Source organism: Notamacropus eugenii, chromosome 6 (assembly GCF_028372415.1).
Source record: "Notamacropus eugenii isolate mMacEug1 chromosome 6, mMacEug1.pri_v2, whole genome shotgun sequence".
Classification (NCBI taxonomy): Eukaryota; Metazoa; Chordata; class Mammalia; order Diprotodontia; family Macropodidae; genus Notamacropus; species Notamacropus eugenii.
The window spans coordinates 28,854,983-28,869,899 of record NC_092877.1 but is presented as its reverse complement, the minus strand read 5'-3'; the positions used below and the strand labels follow the sequence as shown (position 1 = coordinate 28,869,899).

The window sequence follows — 14,917 nt, the reverse complement described above, 5'->3', positions numbered from 1 at the left end:
ATTGTGACTGGTACCAAAAAAAAGGCTCCTGGCTGGCTCTTGAAGACACCCAAAGTTGCCCAACCAACAGGACCAGGAACATTTCTGTCATGCTGGGCCATTGTATAGACCTCCCTAGGACTGAACTTTCTCTTATTGCTTTCTTTTATACCCAGAAGCAAGTATAAAGAGGAAACTGTTTCTGTGGTACACTACTTCTTCCCACTGAGAATTCCTGCCTAGTGTTTTTGTGGTTCAGGTTTGAGGATTATTTCTCATTTTCATGACCTTGGTCTGAGTCAGTGACTCAGCTGAGATGGTGAATGTATGTAGTACTCCAACCCTGCAGGGCATAGGCGGGTTCCTTCAAAGATAGTACTGGACAAAATATATGAGTAAAAAGAACTGACTCTTGCTGGCTGAAAGACTTCTGACTTTTGATGCCATGTAAAGCTATATGAAGAAAATATGAGTCTTGATTGGTGAAGAAACAGAGTATAGTGACAAAGAAATAGAAGAGAAAACCATGAATGATAAGTGGAGGAAATTCCAGGAATTACAGGCATGTGGGGGAAAGCCAGTCCCCAATACTTTTTTTCCTTTCCAGTGCTTTTCACCCACAGGTAACTGAGAATAGATTCCTTGGTGACCTAGGTTACTCACTATTTGATTGAGGGGAGATTTCTAAAATTAAAAATGTTCTCTTCTTTTGTGTAATTTTTTGATCATGTAATCTAATGTACCTAACTATGCTTCTTACTTTAATAAACATATTTGCTCACTATCCATAATCCTTATGTAATTGGCTGACCTTTGGCAAGTTGCAACTTGTTAATAGATTACTTGATAATGTCAGTGATCCCTTACCTCTAGGATAAAGTGCTGGGCCTTAAGTCAGGAAGATCTGAGTTCAGATTTGCCCTCAGATATTTACTAGTCCTCTTAACTTCCACCAGCTGCAGTTTGCTCAACTGTAAAATGGAGACAATAATAGTGTCTACCTGATAATGTTGTCGTCAGGATCAAATTAGATAATATTTTAAAGTGCTTATCACAGGACCTGGCACATAGTAGGTATTTAATAAATGCATATTGCCTTACCTCCCTTTCCATTTATGCAATAAACATATGCAGGAAGGAAACTAAGATGTACTAAATGATCCTTATTTACTCAGTGTGATGTGGGACTATTTCTCTGCCTTTTGGAGAGACCTGGGTAAATGATTGTTATGGTGAAACCCTATAAGAACATTTTACCTGTAGTTTGAAAATAGCAATAATTGCAGCTCAGCGTTGCTCTTGGCAATGGGAAAGGGAGTGCCTCGACTTAGCTTCCTCTTGCTCTGGGTACTTTGAATACTTTGCATTCGAAATTGTGATTTGATTGGCATAGGGACTCCAGAATGAGGAAATTCCCTCTACTAGAGCAGAGTAACACATTATCTGAGTCTTAAAGAGTGACTTAGAGTCCCAAAAGGATAAGTGACTTGGTCAGGGTAACAAGGCCAGTAGGTGTTAGAGGCAGGACTTGAAAATCTAAGTCTTCTTAGCTCCAAATCCTGCTGTAACCATTAAGCTATGGTGCCTCACCTGTCTGTCTGCCAGTCTCTGCACGCACACACACACACACACACGCATAAATATATTATTAATGATAATTACAATAGCAATAAGAACAATAATGGAAATTTGTTGCTAGTACTGCTGATGTATATATCTGTATCAATGTCAGATTGCATATACATATGCCTGTGTACATATATTAATGTGGGGGGAGTAGCACAGAATGTGTACGTGTGTATCTATATCTGTACATGGGTGTGTATGTATGTATCTATCTATCCGTTTATCTCTCTCTGTTTCTATCCCTCTCTATGTTGGCAGCACTACCAATAAATTTCTGTTCTTGTTCTTGCCTTTTTGATTATCCCCTTGATTCTGAAGTCTATCATGACCACAAGTTATGTGTAGTTTGTCAGCGTGGCTTTTTTCCTTCCCAGTTTGCTTGTTAGGTCACACTATGGCTGACTATACTCTCACCATGAGAAGAAACCCTTTTCAATAATTTTAATGTCTTCAGATCATTGCACTTCCCCCCCCAAACCAAATAAGTATTAATCAAAAGAGCAGCCTTATAGTATGTTGAATAGAAAGGCAGACTTGGAGTCCTAGAGTACCGGTCTTGAATTCCACCTCAGACACTGTGTGAACGTGGAACAATCATTTAATGTGTATGAATTTCAAATAACATTTTAGGAATTACCTAATAAGTTGCAGATGGATTGTGCTTTATATTCTTGGTGGTTGTTTTCATGCCAATGGAATAATAGATCATTGATACATTGAGGGTATTCAAAATAAATCAACTTTCAAAAGTGGCACTAGTTTCTTTTGGAGTGCTGGTGCAGCTTCTACCAATTCCTTCATCCATGCCCATCTAAGTAGGTAGGGTCAGAACATAAAAATCCTGGAGCAGCTAGATGGCCCAGTGGACAGAGCAACTAGTCCCAGTTCGAGTCAGGAGGACTTGAGTTCAACTTCTGCCTCAGACACTTAATGGCTGTGTGAGTTAGATAAATCATTTAACCCTGATTGCCTCCCAAAACACCCCATTAAAATTTTTTTGTTCTAATGATCCAGAGTCCCACAAAGAGTAAATCTACTTCTTATATTCTGACCATGAAGAGCATAGGAAGTTGATTTGATACCTGACAAATTTCCTTTGATATGATGCCCAGTGCATATGTCAATGGTTGCTCTACAACAATGGCTTAGGAATTTCTTTACATGTGTCCAGCTCAAAGGAATGGTAACCCAGAGACTACAGATGTCTAAAACCCTGCCCTTACTCCTCGCAGAATGCATAGAAACCCGCCTTTCAGCTGTCTCTGATGAGGAATGTGATGCCCACCCCCACTGTTCTGCCTTACATAAATGGCCAGTCAAGAGGTACAACGTGATCATCACTCTGACCTTTCTGTGTCCAAATCTTCATTACCTCCATGCTAGCACCAAAATGCTGCCCCCCTGCCAAGGGCTTTCTTAATATGATTTTCAATTACTTGTTTGTTAGTTCTTTATATGACATCATCCAGCAGTGGGACCTGATTGCCAAATTCAGGGCCAGCCATTCCAATTTCAGCAGTATGTCTATGGCATAAATTAGAACATATAATATAGAAATTTGGAAATGTAAATGACCTTAGAAATTCAACTAACCTAGAGATTCTTAATCATAGACTTCCAGAGATCTCTAAGTTTGGATGATTGATATACATACACACACACATACATACATACATACATACATACACACACACACACACACATATACCCATACATGTATCGCCACATTTTTTCACTACCCTCTAACTGAAATTTAGTATTTTCTTCAATTAGAAATTAACAGTAAATCAACATATTATTCTGAATAAAATTCCATAGACTTTACTGGGTTGCCAAAGGGGTCTATGAAGGGTGGGGTGGGAGGGAAAAAACACTGTGTGTTTAACAATTATTCTCATATGACAGAAGCAAAGACCAAGAAACCCTTGTTCTTGTCTACCCCTCATTTATGATGAAGGCACTGAGGAAAAGAGAGAGTAAAGGACTTGTTCAAAGTCGTATAAATATTAATTAATTCTAATGCCTTCTCTTCATTGATTTTGTCCAATTTGTTATCATGTGTGTTACTTCTTTGTATAAAGTGTGAGTTCTTTGAGAGCTTGGACTGTCTCTTACCTTCCTTCACATGCTCAACTCGTAGCAGGAGCTGGCATGTGGTAGACACTGAATAATGTTTATTGACTTACTACCTGAGAGTTGAGATTTTGGCAATGGGCCATCTGTAACCCAAACAAGTGCACATTCTGCTGTGCTGCTGTTGCCTAATGGTCCATGGGACCACAGCTCCTCAGTACCAGTTTGGCTTTGGTTTTAATGGACTAGATTGTCGATTGGATGTCATTCTGTATATATGCAGCATAGAAAGACATTTATTAATTTTTATAAAACACTATTTAAAGTTCCCTAAGCAGCTGTTCCATTGATGCTATGAATCTGTATAGCTATCTCTGAGGTTTTTCTCCCTTTTGGCATTTTCTTAGGATCCAGCAATACTGTGTTATCTTATGCCTTTGGAAATAACTACAATATAAGGTGTGGGGCTGATAGTGAAACTGCCTATTATATTAGTTCTTTTAAAGATGTGAGGCAGGAATTTTGACTTGAACTTGTCTAAATGTTTCCATTTTCATCTATTGAAAGGTTCACAGATCTAGAGATGGAAACAACCTCAGGCACCATTTTATCTAAACCCCTCATTTTATATATGAGAAAAGTGAGGACCAGGGAGATTAAGTACTTACTCAAAGTCACACATATAATAAGCATCAAAAGTAAAATTCGAACGCAGGCCTTCTGTCTGGATATTTTACTATTTGTTGCTTTTTTGCTCAATTTGTGCTCTAATAAATGAGTTTCCCTTGCTCTTGTGGGCTCATCCTGATGACTGTGGGATATCAGCACCATGGACATGGTACCCAGTCCTCTCGGTGTGCACTACTGGATAGTAGATTTGCACCTGCTTTGGTTGCTCCACTGATTATCTGGTTACCATGGGGGCAGTAGACCACTCTCTGTAGCCTCAGCTATGTGGTCTAAACAGCACGGATCAAAACTTGGCAGCCCTGCCGTTCAGTATGGACTAGTCAACTGGCTCCAGAGAGTAGGTATTCTAATAACAAAGAATGGGACCTCCCCACTGTTGTCTAACATCTCTTTATAGCTAATAGTTTCATTTAGTTGATGTTATCTAGAGAACTGGCAATGAGCCTAGATTATAATCACTATGGCAATGCCTATGAAAGTAGAGGAGCTAAAGGCATCTGGCCTTGCAAATTACGGAGACTTGTCCCTCCCCTTTGGCTGTGAATCAGGTGCCATATCTGGTGTCACTGGCTTGTGGCTTGACAGTTTTTTCATGTACCTGGGAGAACAGAGTATTACTATGGGGCTTCTTTGCTCTACATAGATTATTGAGGAGTCTTTTGGTTAGGTTAGGCTGAGGTCTAAGAGATCATCTTCATTTAAAAAAAAAAATTTAATCAGAAAAAATTAACTTTTCCCTCCCATCTCTGCCACATATCTAATCCCCCCAAATGGGAATGAACAAAACCCCTATTACAAATATATATACTTAAACAAAGCACTTTTCTGCCTTGACCATGTCCAAAAAAAATGTGTTATTCTGCACTCTGGGTCTTTCCCTTCTCTTGCTTCATCGTTCATCCTCTGGAATTGTGGTTGGCTGTTGTGTGTTGACCAGAGTTTCTATTTCTTTCAAAGTTCTTTGTCTTTACAATTTTGGCGTTATTGTTCTCTTGGTTCTGCCTGCTTCATTCTGCATCATTTCATTCAAGTCTCAGATTTCTCTGAAACCTTATCATTTCTTATAGCACAACAGTATGCTGTTACATTTATACACTAAACTAGTCCAGAAATTCCTCAGTTTATGTGCATTTTTCCAGTTTCAAATTTTTTTCACCCCCAAAGATCTACAAATACATTTTGAACATTCTTAAAGGATTTTTGTTTCCTTAGGACTAATACTGTTCCCCACCTCCGCCATGTACTCTCCCAAAGAATTCCCTTCTCTCTCCTACTTCTGATAAAATGAAATGTATTTCTGCACTCAGATCTTTGTGTATACATCCTTTCCTGCTTTGACCAGTTCAGATGAGACTCTGTATGTCGTCTCTCTTTCCACTTTTTCTTCTGGTTTGTATTGATAATCTACTTGTGTACCCTGATTATATGAGAGAATTTCCCCTTACCTTTCTCTCCCTTCCTTTAGTATATTCTCCTCTTTTTTGTTTCTATTATTTTGAGATTGTCATGACACAATAAAGTCCTTCCCAAACCTTTTGTAATTAGATTCCCTCTGTTACCCCTGATGATGATGGGTTCAGAGAAGACACATATATCATTTCTTCATATTAGATTATAACTAGTTTTTTCCTTGTTTAGTTTTTTATGAATACTTATCTTTTACCCTTTTAAGTTTCTCTTGACTTCTGTTTTTGCACATCAAACTTTCTATGCAGCTCTGGTGTTCATGTCAGGAATACTTGGAAGTCTTCTGTTTCATTAAAGATCCATTTTCTCCCCTTTTGGATTATACTCTGTTATGCTGGGTATGTTATATAAGCCTATATTTTTTGCCTTCTGGAATATCATATTCCAAGTTCTCCACTTGTTTAGAGTGATGGTTGCTAAATAATGTGTGATCCTGACAGTGGTTGCATGATACTTGAACTGACTCTTTGAAGTATTTTTTTTCTTCAACTTTGAGTCCTGGTTTCTAGCTGTGATGTTCATAGAAGTTTTCATTTTGTGGATTCTTTCATGGAGTAACTGATGAATTCTTATTATATCTAACTTTCCCTCTGACTGTATGAAATCTGGGCAGTTTTATGATTCCTTGAAATATAATGTACAGGTTCTTTTTTTTTTTAAATTCGTGTTGTTCTTGGCTTCCAGATACTTGAAGTTTGAATTCTGTTGACCTCAGCAAGTCATTTAACTGTTCTTTCACTCTCTTTCCTCACCTGAAAAATGAGACATTGGACTAATGATCTACAACAGAAGTACTAAGCACACAGGCTGCATGAGAATATAACACTCCCAAGTGTCACCTGAATCAGATTAAAATGTATTTGGGAAATATGTAACAAAAATAAAAATACAATAAAACTGAGACAATATTACCTTCCAAAACTAAGTCAACAAGGCCCAGAGGGGTGCTTCTGTGTGGATTACTGCCCTATCCACCCCTGGAGTTTGACAGCACTTATCTACAAGGTCCTTTCCAGCTCTAAATCTATAATCCTCCCAGCAGGTGATTGCTAAGGCTCCTTTTAGCTTTAAAAATGATGACTCTGCAATTATTACTTTTTTTTGCGAAGGAGGGTCAAAACCCTGATCTCAGAGGAATGTTTTAAAAATGAAATAACACTGTGTTTGAGACCACTTGAGAAACAGTGATGTGGTCTAGAAATGCAAGAAGTCATTCATTATCATGAATCTCAGATCAAGGACTTTGTCTCTGGAGCTAGTGAGAGGCACAGTTTGAATCAGCTCTACAGGATTCTGGATAGATCACTTAAGAAAATGGTTGGTTACTGAGATAATGACAATTAGTACTGGCCTCCCTGTTGGACAGGTTGATTTAATTTCCTTAGGACTAGTGAGTGGAAAGAAGGAGCTGTGTTCAGACTAGCTCCAGGATATTGCAATATAAGGAACTATTCAAAATGAATTCTTTTTTTGATGTACTCAGACCTGCCTACAGTTGGAAAAGTTCCATGCTGTCAATATTTAAAGTATTGCTCTGGGACCTTGGAAACATGTCCTCTCTTTTTTATTGTTTGTCTCGGTGGCTTCCATTGGCTCATTTTTAGTCGTATGCTAACCCATTCAGAAATTCACCTAGCATAGTCTTTATCAGGCCATTTGAATATAGAAACAAGACAATAACATGTTTTAGAGGGTTTTTGTAGCATATAGTCCCATACTTTTGTGGCTGATTAGCAGGAGCAATATAAGAGAGCCCTAAAGTAAATTTAACAGAGAAAGGCCTATTCAGAATTGAAGAAGTACTTCAGTGTTATCACTTATGCATCTTTTCAATAGTTTGCATTAGGACATTCATTTGCTCTTAACTGATTGCCTCATATTGCATCATATAAAGGCAAAAAAAAATATGGAGTATTCTGTTACCTTGGACAAATCAATCATCCTTCGGATCTATTTATTCATCTATAAAATAAGGAAGTTAGACCTTTAAGGTCCTTTCTATTTCAGAGAAAATGTCCTATCCCTTTCTCCCCCAACAATACAGATGATAGGGTTCCTGCCTTTAAGGGAATTCTGGTCTGGTATTTGTGCTGGAGTGGGTGTGGAGAAGGGTAATTAAGATGTGATTGTATTAATTGTGTGGGAAACATAAGGACCTGATAGAGCAAGAGTGACAGAGGAGGTGGGTGGAGCTGCATTGGGAGGGTTTATGCCACTATTTCCATGGATGCTGCAGGATTCAGCCAATACATTAAAAAGATCATATGCATGTGATTATATTTGTTGTTTTCTGGTATACTGGCTATAAAGCCCTTTTTGTCTTCCTTCCTTCCTTTTCCTTCCATCTTTCTTTCCATCCTTCTTTCCTTCCTTTCTTTCCAATCAGGGTTAACTGACATTCCCAGGGTCATACAGCTAAAGCGTCTGAGGCCAAATTTGAACTCAGGTCCTCCTGACTCCAGGGCTGGTGTTCTATGCACTGTGCCACCCAGGTGCCCCTCTACAATTCTTTTTTTTCATGCATGGGTGGGACTATGACTGTAGCTGTCCAAATGACCTGGGTTGTTCTCTTTCCATGTTGTCTGTATTCTGTTGGTTGCTAATCAGTTGGGAAGTCTCCTACGGAGTAGCAATGGTGAATCTGATGTGTATGGAACATCTTTAGCACTGAAACTACTTTTAGTGCCTAGCACTGAAGTTAGACTTAAGTGCATTGTGTGAGTAAATGCATACCTAGTGATAATGGCATTCTAATGCACTGATAGGCTATCAGAATAAGGGCCACTGTCGTTATTTGCTAATAAGCACTCCTTATTAGTATAGGGGGGAATGAAAGAACAGCCTAAAGACAGTTATAGTTCATATACCAACATCTATTCTAAAGGATACAGAAATTAAGAAACTATATACTTACTAACTGAAAAAAGTCTGTTAAAAGAATCAATTATCCTCCAAACCAAGTTAATATATACTTTTAGATTTGGTGACAGTTATACCAAAGTAGATAAAAGTGAAGATGGTGAAAATATGTTGGAATATATGAATGATACTGAGGACTTATAGTGTACTCAGAAGGTTCGCAACTGCATATCATAATTAAACAACGTAGGAAACTGTCAACCCACATCAATAACACACACTCACACACACAATGAAATTAGCTCTATTTTGACAGAAAGGAGATCATTGATTATTGATGTAGGAATCAAAATCAGCTGTTTATTTGTAGTTGGGTCATCAACCTAGTTAGATTCAAGGGTAAAATCAACATAAATTCCAAGAAAAGCTAAGGATAAGAAGGTGCGCATTGTGAATAATTGAAAAGTTTCCACTCAGCCTGTTCCAATAAGCCATCAGGGTTTAAAAGTGGGAAATGCAAAAATGAAAAGATGATAAACTCAGTTTTCACTGGTTCTGGCAAAAATTTAACCAATGTGATGGAATAACCACAGAAGGAGGTAGATAGGGCAGAAGATAGAGTGCTAGATTTGGATTCAGGAAGAACAAATCTAGTCTCAGATAGTCATTAGCTATGTGACGTTGGGCTAGCCACTAAGTCTCTGTTTACCTCAGATTCTTCACCAGTAAAATGGGGATAATAATAGCACCTACTTCCCAGGAATATTATGAATATCAAATGAGATAATATTTGTAAAGCACTTATCACAGTGTTTGGCACATAGTATGAAGTATATATTATTATTAAAAATAGACCAAAAGAGCACAGAAATTGTCTTCGCCAGCAAACATACGATCTCCTTGCCAAGGAGAGAGAGATGGCAGCCAAGGGTAATTGTCATATTATAATAGTTATTTGTCACATACATTGAAAGAGGCTGCAGGAAGACTACAGATAACATTGTGCTATAAAAGAGTAGAAAACAAATTTGGAGAAAGTGTGACTTAAATGACTCATATCATCCTAAAAGCATTTGTAAGCAGAAAGTAGAAAATATATATATATATATATATATATATATATATATATATATATATATATATATATATATATATATATGTATGTATAAAACTGCAATAAATTAGTCACTCTGTAAGATTCTATTTTTGTCAGTGAGATATATATTTTCACATTGAGACAAAAGCAATATTTTTTCCTGAGAAAAGAAAGAGGAATAACATGGAGAGAAAGAAATTGGGGAGGAGGGATTGGACGGGCCAAAGTGCTTGAAAGCATGGAGGGATTGCTTAATAAGATATCTCAGGGAAGCGAAGATATTAAACAATAGGGAAAAATCATGGTCTATATAAGCGATGAACAGTCATTCAGCAAGAATTTTCAGAACGCCTCTTGTGTATCAAGCTCTATGCTAGATGCTGGAGAGACAAAGACAGCAGTGAAACAGTCACTAATCTCAAGAAGTTTACGTTTTATCAGAGGAAATAACATGTGCGTCCATAATAGTATGCAATTTCATGAAGTATACCATATGCTTTGTTTTTTAATATCTTCATATGTCAAAAGATTATCAGGGGGCCTACAAAAATATTAATTCATGTACATGCTTTCTCATTTATACAAAATGTTCAGTATAAAGGACTATAATTATAGTCCTAACGTGTAGAAAGGAAAGGATAAAGCAAAGGAAAAAACTGTAAACTAATATCATGAATGAATACTAATTTAAAAGTTTAAAATAAAAATTTGGGCAAAAACTCACAATTCAACAAAAAGCAAAAGTGCAACAATTGTTTTAAAAAATTTCTGTAAGATCAATTAGATTTATATTAGAAACGTAAGGATAATTCAACATTAGGAAAAATAACATCATAATGAGAAAATATCGATATACATGATATAATGATAAAAAGACATAAATATAAATGATCTAAAGTTATTCAGAAATCAAAACCTTTGACCAAGTGTCACTTACTTTTATACCTAAAGTCATGCTACAAAATACATGATTAGAAAGATTGAAAAATCAATTTTAAATCACATTGATATTAAATGAATCAAATGTTAATACTATATTCTAGTTAAGCACTAGAAGTTTTCCCAATAAATAAGCACATGAATCTCAAGAAAATGCTTTCCAGCTGACCACATCTTGAGAGTTCTACAATTAGCTGAAAAAGTCCAAGTAATACATGATAGAATTTTTATTGCTTTCTGATTCCAAGATAGTATTTGTTGATAGAGTAGAGGCTCTCTCCAAGTCTTTTGCATGTATGTTTAACTCAGTTAACATTCCTTGAAAAAGACAATCCTACTTTTTTTCTTCAAAAACCCTATTAAGTATCATCAAGTATGGCACAAGACGAGGAGGTAGATGTCTACCGAAGATGTCACCCCAATGGTGGTGGATATCTTGAGTTGGTCCAAATGCAAAAGGTTCCCTGCATCCCTTAAAGTCCTTCAGATACTGCTCTTATAGGCAGCTGACTGTTCCTCATGTCTGAAATACTTTCCTTCCTTAACTCTGCCTCCTATTTGCATGTTATCTCCCATATTAGCCCCTGAGCTCCTTGAGAGTAGGGGCTATTTTTTGCCTTTCTTTGTGTCTGTGGCACTCAGTACAGTACCTGACACATAGTGTGGGCATTTAAAAAGGTTTATTGGCCAACTGAAATCGCTACCTCCTCTACAGCTTCTAGTTTTGGAGAGGTACTTGGAGCATTGAAATATCAAATGTTTTTCTCATACCCAGTTTTTGTTGGAACTTGGATAAGAACTCAGGTCTAACTGGCTTCAAGGCTGACCATTCAGTGAGCCATCCACCTTTCCTCTTGAATACAATTGCTTCATAAATAACTTGATGAATGAATGAATGATTGAATCCATCTTTTGACCTTTAGTCACAACACTATTTTGCTGATTCATATTTTGTTTTTTACTCAGCTGTGACCATCTGTCCAACAAACCTATTTCCTTTCTTGAGAAGCAACATGGTGTAAAGCATAGCCTGCTTGACTTGGAGTGAGGAAGACCAGGATTAAACTGGCAATTAAAACACTTCCAGTTGTGTGTCCTTGGAAGAGTCATTGAGCTTCTTTATGGCATAGTTTTCTCATCTTCAAAGTGGAGGGATTAAACTTGTTAGGTATCTTCCAACTTCTAAATTTATGATTCTCTCATTCTCTCTCATTCCCTCTCCTTTCTCCATCCAACCTGATACCTTCAGCATGCCTGTAAAGTTTCTACAACACCATTGCTATCTCATCTACCGTTGGCTCAGTTGGTTTTTCTGACTTGCCCCCAAAGTCTCTTGAGGCCTCAGTGATACTCATTGGTCAAACAAGGGACTTGAAATAGATGTTTTCTAACATCTTTTTCCAGCACTAATACTCTGTTATTCTCTCTCCCTTGAGCTCAAGAACCTCTAATCCTCTGCAAGTTCTCAATACTAAAAGATGACTTTGTCAGACATTATGGACATGTGTGCCAGTCACCCTAACTAACACATGCTTCCCCCTCACACCCCTGAAACAATTCTGCTTGGTCTCATCCTGAGATAGTGACATTTTGCAGAATCACCAGATATGTGTCAGAAAAGACCTCTTATTTTGGTTGGTCCAACCTAAATATGAACTAGAATCCTATTTACATGTCTGAAAAGTAGCCTTCTAGTCTCAACCTGTAGGGGGATGGCAAACCTATGACCTACCAAGGCAGCCTAGCCTTCCTTGGGAACCAATTCCCTCCTCACCCTCTGATCCCACCCCACTACCCCCATCCATGACTACATTAAGCCCAAGTTGAATTATTTGTGTCATCTATCTATTTTTCTGTCCTCTGGGCCAAGTAGATCAAATCTAATCTCTCTCCAATGTGACAGCCATTCTTATATGCAAAAACAGGGATCAATCCCTGTGTTTTCTTCTCCAGATAAAACATTCCCAATCCTTCTGACCACTCCTCTGAAGTCAGAAGACCTGGGTTCAAATTCCATATCTGATGCTACTTTAGGCAAACTGCTGAATCTCTCTGATCTCTAGTCTCCTGTTTGTACAATGGGTTGGAATAGATGAGCCTCCAGTCCCTTTCAGCTCTAGACTTTATAATGTGTTGATCCTATGAATTGATAGTCTTGAATATTCTTGTCTGAGTTTGTCCTGTTTATCAGTGTCTTCCCTAAAATGTCATATGCCAAACTCCACATAAGCCTCTGAATATATTATTACCACTGGAGAGGTGACTAGACTTGCTACCTCACTTGTTCTGATGATCAGGTCTTTCTCAATGCAGCCTTTAATAATGCAGCTTAGGTCTTTAGGCTGCCACCCTTACACTCTCTTGATTCCCACTAAAAAGACCTCTTATGATCCACTAACAACTGGATTGGTCCACCCTGCAGTGTTATCTACAAAAGTGGGATTGGTCTTTGTCAGACACACATAGTGTGAAATCAAAATAAATGTCTTATGGATTTAACCTTTTCTGTTATTGGTCCTTAAGGATTTTTAAAATAAAAATTAATGAAGCAGAGGGTTATTCCGAGGGGTTTTAGTCCATTCGCCTAATAGATTATGTTTACGTTTTCTTTCTATTGTAATTAATGCAACTGCTTTGGGGTTTCTAGTTAGAATTTTGACTCTTGCTTCAACAACCAAATAGTTTGTTTCTCTTTCTCAGAGCTATGATTAACCTGGGCTTTGTCCTAAAGTACTTCTATCAAAGGTCTGCTTCCCTGATAACCACCCTCATGGTACCTCTTTACCCTCTGGAGTTGTGAAACACAATTTGTATTATTATAAAATATAAGCTCCTTGAGGGCAGGGTAACTTTTTGTTGTAGTTGTTGTCTCTGTATCCCATGGGTCAAGCATATATCTGCTGCTGGATGCCAGTTAACTGAATTGTACTAAATAGCTTCTGTCAGACTCCCTGGGCCATGGGCCAATTCATGCTGACAGGACTACCTAGACCCACTCCATCTGATACCAGGGAGCATCTTTTGTGTCCTCCCATTCCCCAACACCTGCTCAATTCAATTCACTCCAAGCTCCACTTCAGCTGGTTGTCTGTCTTTCTGTTTCTCTCTGTATCCATTTATCTATCTTCTTTCCTTTCTTTTCTTTTTAAATTCCAAGAAATTAAAATTTTCGGTTGGTCCATTATTCAAAACTTAAGCTACATGCCAATTACGTTAGTTCATATTTGACTTCTGTGCAAGCCACAATGATTATTTTCATTGTAAAAAGGTCTGAAAAAGAAGCTAATTTATCACCAGTGCTTATGTATAGCTTGGGCTATGGAATACCTGTTTAAGGTTTTATTACTTTGGGTATGTAATCAACATTGGACTGAGAGTGATTTCCTTTCATGTTTCTGGTTTTGAATTCCACAAGTTCATCTGGGACTTTTTAAAACGTTGCTCCATCCTACCCCATTCTCAGTACTATAGATTTTGAATGATGGAGTATTTAAATATTTAATGTGGTGATTGTTAACATATTATTGCTTCCCAGGCAACAACCCAGAGGTTGAATTCTAAACCCTATGAAAAGGGATTATATTGAAAATTAGGGTTGAGCTGCTAACGAATTCTAAAATGGAGCTTTGGCAGCATACCCCACTCCGAATTCTTAAGTCACAGTCCAATGCTTATTTTCATTCCCTATGGCCAGGATTATGAAAAGGGATTCATCAGTAGTGTTTGGAGAATAGCCTTTTGCAGTAGGTGGGCAATCTGTGACCTCCTTTCTCCATTTGTACTCTATGGTTGAAACAAACAATATTATTCATTCTGTGAATCAGCCAGGTAGGATAACATGGCAGCCTTACCATTGAGGACTTTTGTGTGTCTTTTCATTTATGCCATTTTTTCTTGTTTATTCTGCAATATGTAACTGAAATATTTGCAGATGGATGTTGGCCAAGATCTCCTCTTTTCATTAATTCTAACTCTCCCAACCCCATTGTCTACTTCTTAGTCTAAAAAGCAGTTCATTCTCTCTTTTCCTCTTTTCTTCTAGAACATGATGAATGTGGTAGCGGCCAGCACACCTGTGATGACAATGCGATCTGCACTAATACTGTCAGGGGACACAGCTGTACCTGCAAGCCTGGATATGTGGGAAATGGAACCATCTGCCGAGGTAGGTTCCTGTTGGGCAATTTT

General features: G+C 37.7%; 1 protein-coding gene across 2 annotated transcripts in view; it reads left to right on the top strand.

The window, feature by feature from the left end:
• Positions 1 to 14,917, top strand: part of NELL1 (neural EGFL like 1) — a 905,733-nt gene that overhangs the window by 573,242 nt on the left and 317,574 nt on the right. For both annotated transcript variants that reach the window (XM_072619341.1, XM_072619340.1), the window contains exon 14: positions 14,772 to 14,894. In XM_072619341.1, the coding sequence (XP_072475442.1) occupies positions 14,772 to 14,894 (123 nt within the window). The remainder of the gene's footprint in view (positions 1 to 14,771; positions 14,895 to 14,917) is intronic.